This window comes from Anolis carolinensis, chromosome 1 (genome assembly GCF_035594765.1).
Source record: "Anolis carolinensis isolate JA03-04 chromosome 1, rAnoCar3.1.pri, whole genome shotgun sequence".
NCBI lineage: Eukaryota > Metazoa > Chordata > Lepidosauria > Squamata > Dactyloidae > Anolis > Anolis carolinensis.
In genome coordinates this window covers 240,102,729-240,124,211 of record NC_085841.1, presented here as the reverse complement: position 1 = coordinate 240,124,211, position 21,483 = coordinate 240,102,729, and the positions used below count along the sequence as shown (strand labels likewise).

General features: G+C 40.9%; 1 protein-coding gene across 2 annotated transcripts; it reads left to right on the top strand.

Annotated features, from left to right (window-relative positions):
• The first annotated feature begins 1,545 nt into the window (after positions 1 to 1,545).
• Positions 1,546 to 20,811, top strand: LOC103279114 (uncharacterized). 2 transcript variants are annotated; one of them, XM_062967265.1, is made up of 9 exons: positions 1,546 to 1,703; positions 6,451 to 6,718; positions 9,460 to 9,569; positions 10,809 to 10,859; positions 11,846 to 11,929; positions 13,902 to 13,973; positions 15,457 to 15,550; positions 16,926 to 16,990; positions 19,402 to 20,811. In XM_062967265.1, exons 2-9 carry the CDS (start codon positions 6,645 to 6,647, stop codon positions 20,760 to 20,762), a joined length of 1,911 nt encoding a protein of 636 aa, XP_062823335.1. In that variant the 5' UTR covers positions 1,546 to 1,703; positions 6,451 to 6,644; the 3' UTR covers positions 20,763 to 20,811. The 2 variants fall into 2 exon arrangements, with proteins under 2 accessions (XP_062823335.1, XP_062823334.1); XM_062967264.1 differs by having other exon boundaries at positions 11,843 to 11,929.
• Positions 20,812 to 21,483: the final 672 nt, after the last annotated feature.

Genomic DNA, 21,483 nt, shown 5'->3' with positions numbered 1-21,483 from the left:
TATCATTTTTCTGGCATAATATATTACAAATATCTTTGATGCTCTATGGTGGTGATATGCTACTCATACATTCAGTTCTAAGCAGTAGAACCAATGTTTCCATGTCAGTGGAATTGGCAAATCCACTCTGGGTTTTATTCTGAACCTAAAAGCTATCCAAGGTGTTGAATCTATTTTTGGGACAAAGTTCAACATCTTGGGTAACTTCTTTGAAGTAAAGACTAGAAGTTGCATCTGATTAACTGCTGCAGAGACATTGAAGCCTGTAGCCTATGCTGGTGCAAAGAAAGCACAGTCCCACCAAAATTTTGTTGGATAGATTTGTTGGTTTCCAAGGCAATCACTGAGTATTTGAAGGATATACCATCTGTGAGATTTTCCTAGATCCAGGTTGAATAATATTTGTTTTCTTTTATGTCTGCAAAAAACGACCTCTCCTTTCCTTATCTCTGGTACATGCATTAACATAAACAATATTCAAACTCATGCTTCCTATCCTCTGTTCTAATAATTACACTAATATCTTTATTAGACATTATAATATATTTGTATTAAACAGCCTGAACCTATGGATGTTTATGAATTTTACTAATTTACTTGGAGAATTGCATACAAGTGTTTTATCACATCTGGTAAAAGTAAAGGTTAAATCTAGTTGTGTCCAATTCTGGGAATTGGTGCTCATCTCCATTTCTAAGCTGAAGAACCAGCATTGTCCATAGACACCTCCAAGGTCATGTGGCTGGCATGACTGCATGGAACGCCGTTACCTTCCCACCAGAGCAGTACTTATTGATCTACTCACATTTGCATGTCTTCGAACTGCTAGGTTGGCAGAAGTTGAGGCTAATAGCAGGATCTCATCCCGCTTCCTGGATTTGAATTGCCAGCCTTTCAGTCAGCAAGTTCAGCAGCTCAGTGGTTTAACCTGCTGCACCATTGGGGGCTCCTATTATCACATCTACCTTACAAGTAAAGTCCACACAATATACTAAGCCACACACACACACAAATATGCATTTGCCTTAACACTCCTGTGCTGGTTCTCTGCCCCATCCCCAATCCTCAAAAAACAGCTTTTGTACACTTTCCTGTCCCTTTTGTCAGGGTGCAACTCTTAACCTGCAGATGAGTGGTTCTTTTCAAGCATGTAATAGACAGGAATGCTCCCTACCCTTCGGAATTTCAGTGATTGGTGTCGTTGAGATAATTGATCCTTTTCACTGGAACAAATGAGTCCCTTCATAATCTCACACCACACATCAAGCTATCCTTATGGAAACAAACTCCCATTGATCTGAAAGTCTAATTATCCAGACATTGTGGACATCTATCACAAGTCATTTAAGGAGCTGTATATTTCAGCTGGAAGCTCCAACAAAGCCTGAAAAGTAAATATAAAGTAAGCCTGGACTGCAGCAATGGAAGTGTTAAAGGTAAGACAGGGACTAAAAGGAACAAGAACTGAACAAATATGAAGAGTTAACTCAGGGTGGTTTCCTCTCACACAGATGCATACAGAAAAGCATAAGGCTCTGATGTCACAATGGCTCCAAGTTTCCATTGACTACCGAAGCTGTTCATCATCAGGGGAGGGAGCAGGTTTAGGGTGCTGGTAAGCTCTTGCCTCCCCCCAAGACATCAGGTGCCCAGCTAGCCATCGGGTGGAACAAAGAACACAGGCAATCTCTGGAAGAGCTAAGGTAAACAAGGCGGAGATGGTCTTAGGAAACTGGAAGGCTACAAAATGAGAACGGGGAGCAGGAAACAAATAGAGAAAGAAGTGAAAAGTCAGAGTGAGACAGTGGGGTTAGAGGGATTCATGGGGATCTTGATGGAAACTAGAAGTTAGACTGGAGCAGTAAGAGCCAGGGGAAAATGTCCTGAAAAGTCAGGCTTGTTAGTTGCCTGCTAGAAGCTCCATACCGTCAGCTCTGACATCTTAAATTCTCAGCCCTTGTCATAAAGGCTGAGACACTACTAATGACACCAGTTAGCTACCAAGACCCAGTTTTCCTACTACATGGGATAACATTCCTACCCCTCAGGGCGGATCACAATGTACATATACATGGCAAACATTCAGTGCCGTTTTTAGACATATAACACATACAGACAGGTAGAGGTGATTCAACATTTTCCAACTTGGGTTTATGCTCGATTCCAGCCACAAGGGGAGATGTCGCTTCATCCACTATGAAGCCGAGTCCTTTTTTTATCATAGTATCTCCTCCTTGCTCTTTGATCGCTGGCAGTTTTATGGTTTTGTAAATTAAATTAACCTCCATGCTTAAGCGGTTCCTAATTTCTCTACTCACAGCTGCAGCTGTTTCCGAACTGCTTAGGTGGACAGTAAGCTAGGCTATTGGCAGTTGGGTGCTCAGTCCAACTTGGGCTACGAACTTGCCACCTTCCGGTTGGCAGTGATCTATTGCTGCTGGTGATTAACCAGCTGCGCTACAGTCTGGCCCTATATATCTTATTATAGAAAGCAAGGATGATCATAATGACCAGCCATTTCCTCCTTTTACCTCATTGGCAGGTCTCCTCAGACACATTCCTGTTTAAATTGGAGTTCATCCATATACTAATAGATGAGTTATATTTTCAAATGGAAAGTTGATTTTTCCAACTGGAAGCAGAAAGCAGTTAATCAAATGGGACACAACTTGTTTGGATGTGGCCCAAGTCAAAATCAGCAGACAAATTAAATGTTAATTGGAGTGATCAATAATGAATGTCAGCATGCAGATGTAGGTGTTGCTGTGTACAGATAGGGTGCTAATTATTGTCTAATTAGCACATTCAGTAGGCAGAGACTGATGGTTAGGAGTAAGAGGAAATGTCTTGCCAGGGTACCAACAATAGCCTCATATTATAATCACCTGCTAAAGAATATTCTGAATATATTACACCTATATTCACACAGCAAATATGTCAACTGTCTCAACAAAAATGCAGGGTAAAACCTGGCTGGCTTGTAACCGTTATATATACAAATGTTGAGTACAATTTGTCTAATGATGATCTTAAATGGAAGGTTTTACACAGCTACCTGTTTCTTCAATATATAGTTTATTTATGGATGTAACAATAATATTAAACAAATGCCAGTTGTAGGATAAACCTCATGACACTATAATGGCTGCATATGCATAGCCCACTTGGGGAATTGGATCTTGGAAGGACAGAGAATTAGCCATCTACATAGACATTGCCCAGGGGATGCCCAGATGTGTTACCATCCTCCTGGGAGGATTATCTCATGTCCTTGCAAGCTAGAGCTGACAGATGGGAGCTCACCCCGTCTTGTGGATTCGAACCAGCAACCTTCAGGTCAGCAACCTAACTTTTAGGTCAGCAGTCCAGCTGGCATAGGAGCTTAACCCAGTAACCCACTGTGACTCCTCTATTTCTCAGATAAGCGCTAACACATTTCAAGTGTGCTCTCTTTTTAAAACTCCATTACGTGGGGTCCTTATATTAACCCAGACCTAGCACCTCAGTTATGGTTGACAAAAATATGTTGAAGTAGACCTGGGCCATGGGATACGAAAATATCACATATCAAAAATGCACTTTCATCCCAAACTGCACTCAATATCATTCCAGAGCAGCCAGGTATGCATATTAATCACTCAGTCTTCCAGACCTCCTGGTGCTACACTGGGGTCTGGATTGAATGATTTGGTCAAGAGGGGGGCTGCTATTCAAATTACACTGCTTTGACAGGGAGTTGAAAGGGAGGGCTTCTTCCTCTTTCTCTTCTTCCTCCTCCTTCTGTGCTCCTTCAAGTTGATTCCAGTTTAAGGAGACCCTGTCACTGCTTTTTCTTCCTTCGGAGGAGCTTTGTCATTGCCTTCCTCTAAACCCAAGAGAGTCTCACTTGCCTAAGGTCACCCAATGGGCTGGAGCCCCCGGTGACGCAGTGGGTTAAACCCTTGTGCCGGCAGGACTAATTACTTGAAGGTCTGGTTACTGACCTGAAGGTTGCCGGTTCGCACCCAACCCGTCGAGAACGCGGATGAGCTCCCTCTTTCAGCTCCAGCTCCATGCGGGGACATGAGAGAAGCCTCCCACAAGGATGGTCAAAACATCAAAACATCCGGGCATCCCCTGGGCAACATCCTTGCAGATGGCCAATTCTCTCACACCAGAAATGACTTGCAGTTGCTCAAGTCACTCCTGGCAGGAAAAAAAACCCCAATGGGCTTCTATGGTAGGGACTTGAATCCTGATGTCCTAGGGCCCTTCCACACAGCTATATAACCCAGAATATCATGGAAGAATAACTCACAATATCTGCTTAGAACTGGGTTATCTGCATCCACACTGCCATATATCAGTTCAAAGCAGATAATGTGGGATTTTATTCAGCTGTGTGGAAGGGGCCCTAGAGTCCTAGTTTAACACTCAAACCAATGCACCATGCAGGCTCTCTATATAGTGTTGCCTCTCTGGTGTTTTGCATTCCTCTGCATCCATGGTTTGAAAAAGAAAACCCAAGCCTTGCCAAGCTCTACTGTAAGGCAGGGTGATGTAGCAAAAATTTACTTATTTACTTATTGTTGGTGTTTTGCTTTGTTTTCACTGCCAGGTTGAGAGGAAAGCATTTGTGGAATGTCCTGCTTCACATAGCACAATAACTCCACTGGCTTTGAATAGTGCATACACTTTGACCTGAGGGAGCTTTGCATAACACCAAAATACTAAAGGCCCCTTCTACACTGCTATATAAAATCCAGATTATCTGCTTTGAACTGGATGATTTTGCAGCGTAGACTCATATAATCCAGTCCAAGGCAGATAATGCGGGTTATCTGCTTTGATAATCTGGATTATATGGCAGTGTAGAAGAGCTCTAGACTGCCCTTAAGGAGGGCAGGGAGCTCTGACTTTATGGTAGTTATACAATAAACTAGAAACCTCCAGGCTCTCTGGCAAATCTTCCTATATGAAGCTGCCTGGACCATGAAAACCTCATGAGAAGCATAGTTTTTCCAGTCCCATCATATTCACAGGCATTTTGGTGGGGAATGAGATGCCCCCTTCTTGCTGTTCTTTCCATTGAGAGGCAAATACTTCTTTTGAGAATTCCATGGACTTTTTTTTAAAGGCGGCTTTTAATAAAGTACTGTAATACTTTTGACTGATTAAACTGTATTTTTGATTTTTAATCCTATGTTTACATTGTTTCTAAGGCTAACCTTTATACGCTTTAGCTATATTGCATCCGTTTTAATTTGTCGGTCACCTTGAGCAGATGAGACTGAATATAAATGAAGCTAATAATATTCTTTAAGCAAAAAGGCCATTCTGAGAAATACTGAGCTGGTGAACTGAGTCATTCTGAGCTTGTAGACTGGGGATGGGGGGGGGGGGGGTTCTGTGGCCACATCTACAATAGCCATATAATCCAGCTTCTGAACCCAGATTATCTGGCAGTGTAGGTAAAGGTAAAGGTTTCCCCCTGACATTAATTCCAGTCATGTCCGACTCTGGGGGTTGGTGCTCATCTTCATTTCTAAGCCGAAGAGCTGGGCAGACACCTTCAAGGTCATGTGGCCAGCATGACTGCACGAAGCGGCATTACCATTCCACCTATTGATCTACTCACATTTGCATGTTTTTGAACTGCTAGGTTGGCAGTCGCTGGGGCTAACAGCAGGTGTACAGATACAGTTGTCCTATTACTAACTAATATATAGAATAAAACAATGGTAACAGACAAATTATAATCCTTACAGGCGCATGAGTAATACACAAATACAAACTGTTTACAGCATTACATCAAACATTATATTCATGTTGGTATGTTTTTTCAGTAACAAATAAGTCTGTTCAATAACTGAGTACAACACTTTAAATTCCAGTATTGTCCCACGTAGATAAACGTCTTAGAAATGCTTGGTCAAAGGAGTAAACAACCGTGTACTGTGGTTCACACTTTAGATAACTTTATCATAGTCCCATGTAAGTTAATGTTTTTGGAGATGCGCAAAAGGAATATAAACCATAAAGGAATGTAGAACAAAGAAATGTAGTTGTTTTGAACCCGCGACCTTTTGGTCCGCAAGTTCAGCAGCTCAGCGCTTTAACATGCAGCACCACCGGGGGCCCCATTTGGCAGTGTAGACACATATAATCTGGTTCAAATTAGATAATCTGGATTCAGAAACTGGATTATATGGCAGTGTAGATCCAGCCACAGTGAGGCTGAGAGGCCACATTAACAACCCTGGCAGAGAATCTGGTGCATCCCTGCAAAAAACAACAAAAACCCCCAAAACAAACGTACAAAATGTTTTTGATATCTTGAAGGCCTTGGGATCAGATGCGGCCACACTTTGCTCACTCCTGTATTAGATGCCAGGAGACATTCCTACTTTGCCCTTCCTATCACTCTGTGGGTTTGTCTGATAGTAAACCATGATGTTTCTTCTTTGACAGGGCCTGCTGCCCACAGTGCCCTCCTCCTGCTGAGCCGTAACAAGTCGTGCAGCCCAAGAGTGCGGCCATGATCAGCCCCAGAAGCGGCTCAAGTCGTTTGGACGCCAGCTGTGCCTCCAGAGCCGACGCTCCCCTTGCAGCTGCACACTTCCCCCCTCTTCTCTGCAACTGGTTGCTACACTCAGGACACACAAATGGCTACTGTGCCAGACTATTATAAGCTTTTAGAGATTCCACGGGATGCCTCTGACAATGATATTAAAAAAGCGTAAGGTTTTTAAAAAAAATCCTAGCTCTCAATAATAGGTTTCTCCCCTGAACGTGTTTTTAATTTGTGTCTCAGGGTGCATCTACACTGTAGAATTAATGCAGTTTGCCTGTCTTTCCACAGAAAGCTGTTCCAGTTTTAGATGTGGGCAACCCACTACAGTGTTCCCTCACTTATCGCGGGGGGTTAGGTTCCAGGACCACCCGTAATAAGTGAAAATCCGCAAAGTAGGGATGCTATATTTATTTTAATATTTATACATTATTTTGGTAGTTATACAATATTTTAAGTCTTTATCAACCAATTATGTGTTAATAAATCACCTTCTCCTCCTCCCATTGCCGCTTGGGCTCCTTTTCTCTCCCTTTGGTTTCTCCTTCCTCCCTTCCTTAGACTGTAAATTGTAATTTTTTATAATTTATAATAGTCTTTTAGAGTGTATTGAAAAACCACGAAACAGTGAATCTGCAAAAAGTGAACTGCGAAGTAGTGAGGGAACACTGTATATCAGGGGTCCTCAAACTTTTTAAGTGGAGGGCCAATTCACAGACCCTCAGAGTGTTGGGGGGCCGGACTAGGATGATATAGTCCAAAATTAGGACTGTTGTTGTGTGCCTTCAAGTCATTTCAGACTTAGGTCAACCCTAAGTCTAAAGTTTAGGACAGAGGCCAGGTACATGACCTTGGAGGGCCTTAGTTTGGGGATCCCTGATCTAGACAATCTCATAAGACCATAGGTAAGCAAAGAGACCTCCAAAGACCATTGAGATGGTCTCATAAGACCATAGGTAAGGAAAGGGACCCTCAAAGGCCATCTAGATGGTTTCATAAGACCATAGGTAAGGAAAGGGTCTCCTAAAGACCATCTAGATGATATCATAAAACCATAAGTAAGGAAAGGGACCCTCAAAGGCCATCTAGACCATCTCATAGGACCATAAATAAGGAAAGAGACCTCTAAAAGCCATCTAGATGGCCTCATAAGGCCGTAGCTAAGCTAAGAGACTTTCAAAGACCATCTAGACGCTCTCATAAGGCTATAAGTAAGCAAAGAGACCTCCAAAGACCAGGTAGACTTAGGTCAACCCTAAGTCTACCTGGAACAGGGGCCAGGTAAATGACCTTGGAGGGCCGCATCTGGCCCTCGGGCCTTAGTTTGGGGACCCCTGCTGTATATCATTTAACTTTTATATTGTAATTCTGTGTATGCATGCATGCATACGTGCACATAAATTCTTTTGGTCTTTATATCTTTTTATTGGATGGGCATATAGAGTGTCAAAGAGTAAGGCAGAGATGGAAATATATGGTATTCCAGATAATTTCGACAACAGCTCCTATCAGCCATCGCCAGCATAGGCTGCAGGGAGTAAGGTCTCACAATATCTGGAGGTACACATATTTCCCAACCTAGACATAGGAACAGCATTTTCTCCTGGAAATTATAATACATGGATGCAAAATGTACAAGGCTTTCCTTTTATTTGAGATCATAAGAATAGGTTTTGGTTCCTCATTAACCATTTATTCTATTCAGCCATATCGCTTGAATAGAATAAATGGTTAATGAGGAACCAAAACCTATTATTATGATCTCAAATAAAAGGAAAGCCCTATGCACTACAGTACCACAGTAGGCTGCTAGAGAGGTAAAGGTAAAGGTAAAGGTTTCCCCTGACGTTAAGTCCAGTCATGTCCGACTCTAGGGGTTGGTTCTCATCTCCATTTCTAAGACAAAGAGCCGGCATTATCCATAGACACCTCCAAGGTCATGTGGCCAGCATGACTGCATAGAGCGCCGTTAGGGTGCTAGAGAGCAATGCGCTAAAAATAAAGGGAAGTAACCCTGAGTGAACAAGGTGTTGTACAAATTAATGAATACCCTCACAGTACAGAGTCGATCAGTTCCCTCTCCTACTTTTAGGGAGAGTGTGAAAACACTTCTCCTCAAACCATTTCATGCTTATTGTAATGACTTCATTGTGTAATTTGTTTGTAATGATATTTGTTACTTGTCTCGGTAGCTTTTGAAATTGTACGTCGCAAAACGTTAGTGTGTCGGCTTCAGCGTGTAAGTGTGTCGCACAAATGTTAACAGGAAACCTCTGAGTCTATGTGAAATAAACAATCAGATTTTTTAAAAAAATATCAATGAAAGGTTTTCATAAGATATATTGAGTTTCCATACATTTTGTTATTATAATTTATAGATATGCTCCTGTATCTTATAAGGAGTTGGTTTAGCCTCCTGTTTGCTAGTGAAACTGAATGACTATGTTGTGAAAGGATGCATGTCTCAAAAGTGTGTCACCGACATGAAATGTCTGGAAAACTCTGCTATAAGGTAATAGGAATGGATTCAAATAATCCATGCTGAGATAATTATTGGATAATTACTGAAATCAGTGGCAGGTTATGGAGTCAAGTGGTGAGGAATGTTGGTATGGGCAAACCAGCCCTCCAGGTGTTTCGGACTACAACTCCCACAATTCCTAATAGCCTACCAGCTGTTAGGAATTGTGGGAGTTGCAGTCTGAAACACCTGGAGGTCAGATGTTTGCCCATGTCTGTATTATAGTAACCTGAATCTGCCCAACCTGGGTTCTTCAGTGTGGATTTTTAGAATGGGAAAACAAACATCTCTATGACAGTTGGTTTTGCGTAGATGAACTGGTTTATTATGAATCAGTGTGCCATGGATCACAGATACCACATTGCCATTCTCTCCTGGTCCTTTGCAGGTACAGGAAGAAAGCCCTGCAGTGGCACCCAGATAAAAATCCAGACAAGAAGAAATATGCTGAGCAAAGGTTCAAAGAAGTTACAGAGGCTTATGAAGTCTTGTCGGATAGTAAGAGACTTACTTCATCATTTTCTCTTTTTCTTACTTCACTGGGAATCTTTAGGGTTTAGGTCTCCTGGAGCCTCGAGGGACAGATTTTCTGCAGCCAGACTCTGTTAGCTACAAGTCACTACATTAAAGAGTCCAGAGTTGCAATGGTAGTCTTTCTGGAGGATTCACCTTGCTCTTCCACTGACATTCTTGAGGAGGAGGGTGATAAGAGTACATTTTTTGTGTGTCAGGATTGACTTGAGAAACTCCAAGTTGCTTCTGGTGTGAGAGAATTGGCCGTCTGCAAGGATGTTGCCCAGGGGACGCCCTGATGTTTTTGATGTTTTACCATCCTTTTGGGAGGCATGGGGAGCTGGAGCTGACAGAGGAAGCTCATCTGTGCTCTCCCTGGATTCGAACCAGCAACCTTCATGTCAGCAACCCAACCTTATTTATTTATTATTTTATTTATTACAATATTTATATCCCGCCCTTCTCACCCAACAGGGGACTCAGGGCGGCTTACAGTAAAACACACATATAAAAATTGTACAATGCACTATAAAACAGTTAAAAATTCTTAACTTACATCAAACATTCTTAACTTACATCAAACCTTCAATTCAGCAGTCCTGTCGGCACAAGGGTTTAACCCATTGCGCTACTGGGTTAAGAATACATGTGGACAATGTAGACAAAGGACAATTGTGACAAGCATATAAGTGAGACAATAATTTCTGTAATTACCTGGCAGGAATTGACATTATTGTGCATTTGCTGGGGCTCACACTCCAATAGATTTTCACTGCCTATCCTGTAAGTTAGCTCCAAGGGCTCTCTTCTGATTAGTAGATTGGGCCAAGAGGAGAAAGTCAAGGATGAATGATGAGAAGGAAGAGAAGTAGGAGATGGGCTACTCAAGGAGTAGTTGGCAGAGCACATCTTGTTCAAGAAAGTGCTTCTGTGAGCCACCCCAAGTCCCTTCGGGGAGATGGTGATAGGGTATGAATAAATATTTATTATTATTATATTATAAACTTGAGCCAAAGCTTTGTAGGAGGCCTATAGTGCAGAGATGGACAACCTGTAGTTCTCCAGCTATTATTGTAGTGGGACTCCTATAATTGCTTGTCATCGTATCTACTTGTGAAGCGGTCTAGCAACGCTTAGTTTAGACCCAAACCCTAAATGTTAGAATGATGCAAATATCATTATTATGTGACTTTTTAATTGGCTGGCTGACTTCTTTTATTTCAGGAACCAAGCGTGAACGCTATGACTGCTATGGGGAGGGACTCACACCTCCAGGTAAGGATTATTCCATCTCCCATCTAATTTGTACACCTCCCAGAATTTACTAGCACTGCACCTGCATGCTGAATTAATCTGGTATCTAGTTTTGTGTGCAGTATCAGAGCTTTGAGAGACTTGATTCACTCCTCATAGCTAAGTTAGTTTGAGGAAGAAATCAGAATTACAATATTTACTTGTCTACGAGAGAGGGGGCTGGTAAAATCAAGTAAATGTATTAAAGCCAGGATTTTATTGAAGGAGAACCAGCATGGTGGAGTGGTTTAAGCACCAGAGTATGGAGATCAGGGTTTTTATTTTTACTTAGCCATGGAAGCCCACTGGGTGACCTTGACCAAATCATACTCTCTTTGAGTATGATTTGAGCAGTGGTTCTCTATCTGGGGTCCCCAGATGTTTTTGGCTTACAACTCCCAGAAATCCCAGCCAGTTTACCAGCTATTAGGATTTCTGAGAGTTGAAGGCCAAAAACATCTGGGTACCCACAGGTTGAGAACCACTGTCCCAAAGGATGGCAAGGGTAAACATCCTCTGTACAAATTTTGCCATAAAAACCCTGTGATAGGTTCACCTTAGAGTTGCCATAAGTCAGAAACAGTTTGAAAGCACACACAACAGCAATACATTGAAAGCTAAAATACTTATTGGGTGATATAGAAAGGAGACACTGCTGTAAAACTGACCATCACTTTACACTAGTCTTTGTCCACATGGTCTCAGGGGTGATATTGACTTAATTGGGAGAAATGGGAGGTGCTTCTTTCTCAAACAAAACACAAACAAATAATAAGCTTTTAATTCCAGCTATATAGCCCTTCAGTCTCTATATTGGGAGAAAGCAGGATAAAAATAAATAATAATGACAAATTAGTTCTGCCCCTGCTTGTGGGAAGGGAAGAGATCAGAGAGAGAGAGTTTCCGCATTTTCTTTTGCAAAAACTCCACATCGAACCCTTTTGAAAATAACGTTATTTCTTCAGCAGTTCCAGAGGGAGAAGATTTGACATTCACCTTCCGCAGCCCCTGGGAAGTTTTTCGTGAGATGTTTGGGAGCTCAGATGCCTGTGGTAATGTTTATTCTCATTTGAGACCACTATTTAAATATTTTGCTGTCTCTGAGTTGTTATCTTGAGATATCAAGAAGGGCTTTAATCACCAAGCTGCAATAAATCTTGCCAACCAGAAGGTTGAGAGTTTGAAGTCTGGGTCAGGGTGAGCTCCTGACCATTAGCCCAGCTTCTGCCCACCTAGCAGTTCAAAAAGATGCAAGTAGATAAATGGGAAACGCATTAAAGCGGGGAGGTATTAGCTCAGTGTTTGATCAGAAAAAAGGAGGATGTTTATGAACAAAGAAAGCTCTTCAGCAGGGAGATGGAGTGACAGCACCCACCAGTGGGCAGAACTGAGCACAGCCTCCAAAGATGCCGAAAGATGGGAAAGCCTATATATACTTCTATCTTTTGTCTGCCTTGTCATTGTTATAATCGGCATTGAATGTTTGCCATATATGTGTTCTGTTATCTGCCCTGAGTCCCCTTCAGGGAGAGAAGGGTGGAATATAAATACAATCAATCAATCAATCAATTGATCTTCATTTCCAGTGACGATAATTTCCATAGCCCTGCGTTCTCCTTTGCTGAATTTCTGGTGTTATTCTCTGTATAATACCATTAACTCTATTCATGAGAGTTTACAACTCTACTCTTATTCACATTGCCAAGGTATCCAGTACCACACTAGAGTTTAACCATTTTCAGATACTAAGGATGAATATGGGCCCTGAATAGATGAAACATGAGACTCTAAAATATCTTTGCTAGATTCTGTTGCCACCTTAGCATTCATTTATTGGGAAAAAAAGCAAATATTGTTGTTAATGCTGCTTTTGCTTTAGTATCTTTAGTATCTTTAGTAACATCTATCAGTTATTATTGACTGGAGTTCTGGACCACCAGTACTGATAGTTTGACTTCTATAATCTAGAAATCAATGAAATATTATTGGATAACGTGGCATGTTCTAAGTCAGTGGTTCTCAACCTAGGGTCCCCAGATGTTTTTGGCCTACAACTCTCAGAAATCCTAGCCAGTTTACCAGCTATTAGGATTTCTGGGAGTTGTAGGCCAAAACATCTGGGGACCCCAGATTGAGAACCACTGTTCTAAGTAGTGTCATTTTTTGTTACTGTGCTATTGGGATTTGTTATTACGCTATGGCAATTTCACTGAGATTTTTCATCATTTTTTTGGAATTGCACCTGGAGCATCCGTTACCACTTTCACCAGAGAGGCTGAATTTCAGTTTGTAGTCTCAACAATTAAAAATATTTTCCTTTTCTTTGTCTTCCGTTCTTCTGTTTTAACCTCCGGTGGTGCAATGGGTTAAACCCTTGTGCTTGCAGGACTGCTGGGGAGCAGGGTGAGCTCCCGTCTGTCAGCTCTAGCTCCCCATGCGGGGACATGAGAGAAGCCTTCCACTGGATGGTAAAACATCAAAAAACACCTGGGCATCCCCTGGGCAACGTCCATGCAGATTCTCTCACACCAGAAGCGACTTGCAGTTTCTCACACAAAACCCCCCAAGTTCTTCTGTTGTCACCACTATAATTCTATTTCTTAATTACAGTTATGTTTAGCATATTGTTCTAAATATTTACCAGTTTTAACCTTTACTGGCCATTGTTAATAATATAATTGTTAGAACTAGTAGTAGCAGCAGTATTATTGGTGTTACTTTTAACAACTGCTAAAGGTTAATAGCAACACTAACAAAAATATTTCAGACATTTAGAGTCTGAGCATTTAGGAATATCCATATCATTCTTTATTATAGAAGCAGCAATTGTAGTAGTAGTAGCAGTAGTTATTATTTGTAGAGGGGCATTATTTCCTACACAAGGAACAGCAGGAGAAGGAGATTCAGTGCTGGATTAAATAAAAAGAGTTAGGTATGGAAATAAAAACTATGTTTGAACAGAAAGATAAAAGTTACTTATTGTTTATGAAAGCTGCTTTGATCCATTCCCTTCTGTTTTTGCAGCCAAAAGGGATGATGACCTCCCATGGTACTTACGAGGCCCTTTATTTTCCATCTCCATTTCAGAAGATTCAGGTAGGATGTTTGACTCACCTTGAAAGTTATTGTCCACAAGTGCTGTGCTTTTCTTTAACTTTGTACCCGGTTGTTAAAAGGCATGTAGCTTTGGAACAGCTTTTGTTTCGGGACTTCATGAGGTCATCTTTTAGTCCCTTTCCCTTTCCTGTTATAGGGCTGGCCAGCCCTCATTTCTCTTGTACCAGGTCTGCCCCTGTCTTCCTGCAAAGAAGCTTGGAAGATTCCTGTTACTACTCTTTCCCCATTCCATACTGGGCTAATCTCGATCTGTCAGCTGGAAATGTCTCCAGTGTGTATGAGGAGTAGCATATGGTACTCCCAGATATTCATTTTGCTCTTCCTGCAGTTTCAAGAGCAATACATTTAAAGTCAAATATGTGTTGTTATGCGGCAAGTTGTAGTGACCGCATTTATTTTAATATTTATTTATTTCATTTGTATACCACTTTTCTCTCCCCCATAGCTGTTCAACAACATATTAAATGTCAAAGATTCAATGCCTCACAAGCATATAAAAGAAACATTACAAGTCTAAACTCAATACATATCACCATAAATTAGCCATTTAAAAACTATATAAATCATCAAACATTAAAACATTCAACATGAAGGCATTATAAAACATAGCATTTTCTGGAGAAACTTTATTCATAGGAAGTTTGACATTGTCTTCTTCTAAGGCTGAGAGTATCTCTTGCTCAAGGACTCCCAGTCCACTGCTGTGGTCAAACAGGGATCTGAACCATTTTCTCCTGGAGTCTGCTAGGACTTTAATACGTAAAGCTGGCAAATTGTAATTACAGCAAGATAATGGCATTTATCATATGGTGCCATGTCACTCCTGTTGTTGCTTTGCATTTAACTTGTTAACTGGAATTCCTGTTTTCATTGATGGGGAAAACTCATCAGTGGCTCCCAAAATTGGTGCAGTTCCAATCCTACCGCTGGTGTGAGAGTTAAATATTCCAGAAGTCACATGGCATGATTGGGCATGATTCTCCTGTCTGCCTTGCTATTCCCAGGAGGAATGAGGTTACATTTTTTTCCTTTCTTTAAAAATATTATTGCCTGAATTGCCCAAGCACTGTGTAAATAAATGATACATTCAAAGCCATGTACGCCCTGGGCAGGACATACGTGGGCAGGAAGGTGTGGTTAGTGAAATAGTGCAAAGAATGATCATGGGACAATGCATCACCAAAACAGTACTTGTGGAGAAGTGTGATAGTGATTGATTCCATACCAATATGCTTTAGTTTGCTTCAACAACATGGTTTCTGACTGTTGAGATAAAGTCCCTAGTCCAACATTAGGAAAATGAGCTGGCACAATTTGTGTTGCAGACCCTTTTGCTGTCCTAACCATGTGAGAGAATTCAGGAAGAAGCTTGGAGTATTATGTGGCAAATAGCATGGACAGGATATTGGAAATTATAGCATTCACCAGAAGTTCTGAAGAGTAAAATTGTCTTCTTTTGCAGGTGTTTCAATTACATTTGGCCCCAAAAGGTCACTGTGTTTCTTCTCTCTGGATCCCAAAGTCTTCCACTTGAAAAACATCATAACCAGAAAAAGGTAGGAATTAAACCTAAGCCATCTCAAGATTAGCCAACAAGAGAAAGAATTATTATTTGTTTGAGGCAAGTGTGAATGTTGCTATTGGCCACCTTGAATAGCAGTGAATAGCCTTGCAGCTTCAAGTTCTTTCTCCCACCCTTTTCACAGATATATAAACCCCACTTGCCTAGTTTTCAACAGACCTCACAATCTCTAAGGATGTCTGCCATAGATGTGGGTGAAATGTCAAGAGAGAATACTTCTGGAACATGGCCATACAGCTCGGAAAACTCACAGCAATCAAACCTTTATTTAGAGACAGTGTTTGCGAGGTGGAAAGGGTTGTTGTTGTTTTGTTATGTTTATTTATACCCTGCTTTTTCTCTCCACCAAGGAGACTCAAAGCAGCTCAAAGCAGGTTTCCCTCTCAAAGTTATTGTAAATTGACCTAAAGAAGTGTGAGGTTTTAATATATACCTTCTTGGAGTCAATTTGTTGTTGTTACCTCATTCCATTACTTTGAGATAGGGGTTGTTCATAGTAATTTCTAGGACCCAGACAAAGATATTTCCAGAGATTTTTTAAAACTGGAACATGCTTGCTGAGGTGGCTTAAGGGATAAACATTGTCCTGTTTTCTAATTACTTAATTTTACCAATGTACTATAGCACTATAATAGTACAAAAATTACAACTCTGGGTTGTTGTATGTTTTCCGGGCTGTATGGCCATGTTCTAGGAGTATTCTCTCCTGACGTTTTGCCCACATCTATTGCAGGCATCCTCAGAGGTTGTGAGGTACAACTCAATTTTTTAAAGACAAAGGAAGAGAATTGCTGGATATTTTTTTGTTCTGTTATGTCTCAGTCAAACAAAACACCACTCAAGAGTGGGAATAAAAAGTTGCAACAGGAAAGGAATTGACCAAAAATACTCTAGCATCACAAAACTAATATTTGGATATTTTAAGGTAAAGATAAAGGTTTTCCCCTGGCATTAAGTCTAGTCAAGTCCGACTCTGGTGGTTGGTGCTCATCTCCATTTCTAAGCAGAAGAGCCGGCATTGTCCGTAGACACCTCCTAGGTCATATGGCCAGCATGACTGCATGGAGTGTTGTTACCTTCCTAACAGAGCGGTACCTATTGATCTACTCACATTTGCATGTTTTCGAACTGCTAGGTTGGCAGAAGCTGGGGCTAACAGCAGGAGCTCACTCTTCTCCCTGGATTCAAACTGCCGACCTTTTGGTCAGCAAGTTCAGCAACTCAGCAGTTTAACCTGGGGCTCCTTGGATATTTTCGACAGCAATAAATGTCACAACCTTTGAATAGACATGCTCTATTCAACATGCTATTTTTTGGTTGGGAGCTAACCCAATTTATTGTTTTTTCAGGTCTTCAGAGAAGGATTCTGAACAAGTAGAAACCAAGGAAGAGCTGAAATCTGCTGATCCTTCTGGTGAGGAGCATATCTTTATGAGCAAACGTAAATCCATAAAAATGGAATCTGTTATTCACAGACAACAATTCTATCAAAAACTACAGAAAATAACTATGAGCTGTTTGAGTTCTTTTTATCTCAAACAGAATTAATCCATGCTTTTGTATTTTGTGTTAATTAAACCTGAATAGCTTTCATCTTTTGGCTTTCTATGAACAATTACTGATGTAGATTAGACTTTCTATAACCCTTCATTAAGAGGAAATGAACCTCCCTTTAATCTCTGTAGAATCCCTTATTAAAAGACTTAATGGGTAACTAATCTGTATTAAGAGATCATGTTCTCTTTGACATCTTTTGATACAGATATGCAGAGATGCAGCTCCATTAGAAAATTGGTTTAGTTTGCTCTGTTAAATTTGAAAATCTATCTCAGATTATGCTTCAAGGTCTCTGAGCTACACAAAGAATCATGACACCACAAGAGTAAGGAAAAGCAAAGGAAACAAGGCAGCTAGGCCAGGGGTGGATCCTGGGACATGGTTGGACACACTGGATTTTGAAATCACCCTGTCACTCAATGGCAGCTGCCATCAAAATTCAACAACTACAATTAATTCTATAAAGCTCTCTTTTGGAAAATGTCATTCATAACCTTTTGGGAAAACAGCTTTTGGAGATCATAACCTTTTAGAAAATCATGACCTTTCAGAGAAGAGCCAAAAACCCTTTAGAGTAAAATCTTATCTTGTGGTATACGACCAGATATAATTATGCAAGGCAATGGTGTCGGTTGTTAGACTGAATAACCTGTTATCTCTGATCTGTTAGGAAAACAGAGATTTGCCAGTGCATAAAAATAGCAGAGCATTAGAAGTGTTTTTCAGTACCCAAAAATATATATACTCCCCCATAAAACAACTTGTTTTATATCATGCACTCAAGGGATAAAAATAAAGTAGACTTTGATAAAAAAAAAACATATTTGGTATACTCATGACCTTCATGTGTTTAGCATACACAGGTATCAAACTTATCAGTCCAGTTTCAGATATTTTTGAGATGGTTCCCTGTGTCAGCCAGCCAGGGCATCTCTCTTATAACAAACAGCTATCAACAGGTCACATAGTCAAAAGGAGAGAGAGGGAAAGAGCACATGGTCTGTAGTCTGTCTGCAGTCTAGAGTGAACATGTGGTCTGCAGCCCCTTTTATAACTTCTCAGGAACCATAGAGTAAAGGAAGCTGCATACCAGAACATATATACAAACAGTAAGATAAACAGATTAACGTACTAGAGAAGGCTTGAAGAAGGTTGTCATTTCCAACACTCTCAACCTAAATACTCTAAAGTCATCAACTAAGCAGGATCAGTCCTGGTTAGTACTTGGATGGGAGACCACCAAGAATACCAAGTACTGCAGGCAATATTTGAAAGGAAGGAACTGGTAAAACGGCCTTTCAGTTTTCCTTGCCTGAGAAAACCCTGTGAAATCCATAAACTGACAGGCAACTTGAAAGCACACACAATAGCCCTCTATGGTGTAGGAGGATTATAGGTAGCTTGAAATCTAAAGCCCTCCCTTGCCATTCAGAAGAATATCCTCCTTTTTCAAAAAGGAAGTGGTATTCTTAATGCCCCTACTTACTGGTTTGGGATTTCATCGTCATAGAGGCAAAAAAGCCGAGTTTTATCTGGTGTTCAGATTTGATCTAATTGTACAATTTTGTGTGCTTCTCTCAGTAGCCAGCAACTGCATTTAAGATGCAGCATAAAGGAAAATGTACTTGGTGATAAATAATGGAAAGGGAACTTGCTGGTGGATAAGATATTGTACAAAAATGAGTAGCTGGCTCAGATGAATTTCATTTCAGTAGTTAGTAGATTTGTTTAAGGTTTTTAGAGCTTCAGATGTCCATTAACTCCCTTCATCCACCCTTGCCAAGTACAATCTATCTTGAGAAGGTTCCATCAAAGACTTCCAGAACCATGAAACAAATCACACAAAATAGATGGATCCATCCTCAGCTTTTTGCAGTCCTGCAGAGGACCATTGTTTTCCCTAAGCCTCGGGATTCAGAAATTCTCTCCCTGAAATATCATGACAAAGCCACACACAGATGCAATGGTTTTCACTGGCTGTGTGAAGTCAAGCAATGGGTCCCTGAAACATCTCAGGTTCTCCCTCTCCAGATAGTCATTGCATCTTCTGTACCTGACTGCATTTTATTGGACCCTCTAGATTAGCATCCCAGTATCAGTCTGTATAAAGAGAAAGATTTCTTAATCCTCCTGGCCTTAGGGCAATGCATAGTTGCCCTCAAGATGAGTGGGCATCTGTTTCCACTGGTGAGTGTATTAAGTCATTATGGAACATTGAAGAAGAAAATAAAAATATCTAGTAACTGATATGTTTATTTGTAATTACAGATGAGAATCAAAGCAACAACGGAGAAGTGGATAGTGAATTACAGTCAGAATATGAAGCGGTGCCAGAATACAAGGATCATGATGGATGCAAATTGGAGCCTGAGTGTGAAGTGCTTGATGAAGATGATGAAACTCCTGACGAATATGATTCCTGCGAGTGGAAAAACACAAATGAGTCATATGAGCTTGGAAAGGATGAGGTACCCTTTGATTATCCTACAACTTCCATTTATGGCCCTCAGTATGATCCCGCCAACTATTCTTATGAGGTGTCTTCAGGATGTACATCTACAAAGAAAAATGTTACTTATTGTAAATATATGGCCTCATGCCCCTGTAACCCACAAAATGCCTACGAATCGTATGAATCGCAGTACGGCGGTGACTTCTCTGCTTATGATTCACAGTACGATTATGAAGTTTCTCCATCTGAATCACAATATGCATACGAAACCTTATTGAGGCAACAGTCTCGGTACAGGTACGGTAACTCTCCTCCATATGAGTGGCAATGTGATTATGAGACCCCTCCACTGTATGAAACGCAATATAGGTGCAAGATTTCTCCTGTGTTTGAGCCTCTCTATGAATATGCATATGAATGCCCCATACAGCAGAATGAGTCACAAATCCAAGATTGCTTAACTGCAGAATATGAATTGTCACCCAACTGGAACAAACTACAGAAGGAAAAGAAGTCTACTGGAAGCAGTAATCCACATGACCAAGTAGAACCACCTTTTGAAGATACTAATAACCTTCAGGGATTGAAGGATTTACCTGCTGCATGTAAGCCATTTGTTGGAGGGAAAGCATCCTTGGGTAACAGCGAAGGAGGACCAAGATGTGTTAGGATTACTTCTAGAAATATAGCTTTACCTCCCGATGAGCCGGGTAATAGCCAGCAGGATCCGCTACCAAATGGAATAAGGAAGCAGTGCTTAGATGGCTCTGAAGGTCTTCTAGGTGGCATGAAGAAATTCCTGGATGGAACAAAGAAACTTTTGTGTAGAGGGAGTCAACTTCCCAAAGAGGTCATCCCAGAAGAAGGCAAGTGGAACCAGCTCCCAAATGTGGTCAGCGCACCTCAGAGGGAAATCATCCAGTTGCATGGGAGATCTGCAGTTGTAGAAAAGTCCAGTTGGCCCAACAGCGAAAAGAATTTGTGCATATGCAAGACAATCCATCTGCATCAGCCAAGAGGAGCCAGCTGTACACGAGGGGGAGTGACAACACATCTTCCAGAGATTTCTGGCCAGCTACAAGGCAAAGGGAATAGGGTTCCAGGCAGGGTCAATTCCTCTCATTTGCCTTCCCATTCCAGCAGCTCCTATGACTCTAGACCAAGGAGAACCTTATAAATCATGGATTGCCGGAAAGAAGCATAATAAAAGGCAGATCTGAAAATTTTCCAGTCTGTGTCCCCCTGTATTTTCTTGAAAAATTAGGATCCCAATCAGAAACTAGAAACAAGGAGATTAAAAATACAGTAGTTTAATCTGCAGAAAATACTAAGGGGCGGTTACAAATTGCAAAAGCAGAATACCACACTTGACTGTTCCTGCATCATAGGTTTTATACAGTGAGATTGATGCAAACATACACACATGCAATCAAATCCCTTTTTCACTTTCCTTTCCTGTCTACGCTTTTCTCCTCTCAACTTGTCGCTATGCCTCTCTGAGCTTAAACTTGTTCCTTAAACAATCCTGTTTTTCTGAAAACCATCTTCTGCTCAATTTTCCCTTCTCCCATCTCTGTCAGGTCATTTTGTTCCCTTCTTCACCTTTCACTCACCTCTCTTCCCCTTGGTGCCTGGCAACCCCAAATTCCTCCACTCTTCACTCCTTTTTACTCCCTCCTCCCCTCTCCCTAACTCATTCTTTAAACTTGCTTCATGTAAACTTCACTTTGCACATTCTCGTCTCTATCAATACAAAATGCTAAAGGTAAGCTGGCAATGTCCAGAAGCTTGGCACAAGTATTTAAAGAAGTCAGGATCTTCTTTATCCACAAGATTGTGACTACAATGTACAGAATTTGTATAAATTAAGTAGATTTGATGCATTCTAGATATATAAT

Excerpts from the sequence above, each read along its gene's own strand:
- LOC103279114 (XM_062967264.1), top strand. The coding sequence starts at position 6,645 with ATGGCTACTGTGCCAGACTATTATAAGCTTTTAGAGATTCCACGGGAT. Across the intron at positions 9,570-10,808 it reads TTATGAAGTCTTGTCGGATA|GAACCAAGCGTGAACGCTAT; the intron begins GTAAGAGACTTA and ends CTTTTATTTCAG. Across the intron at positions 13,974-15,456 it reads CTCCATTTCAGAAGATTCAG|GTGTTTCAATTACATTTGGC; the intron begins GTAGGATGTTTG and ends CTTCTTTTGCAG.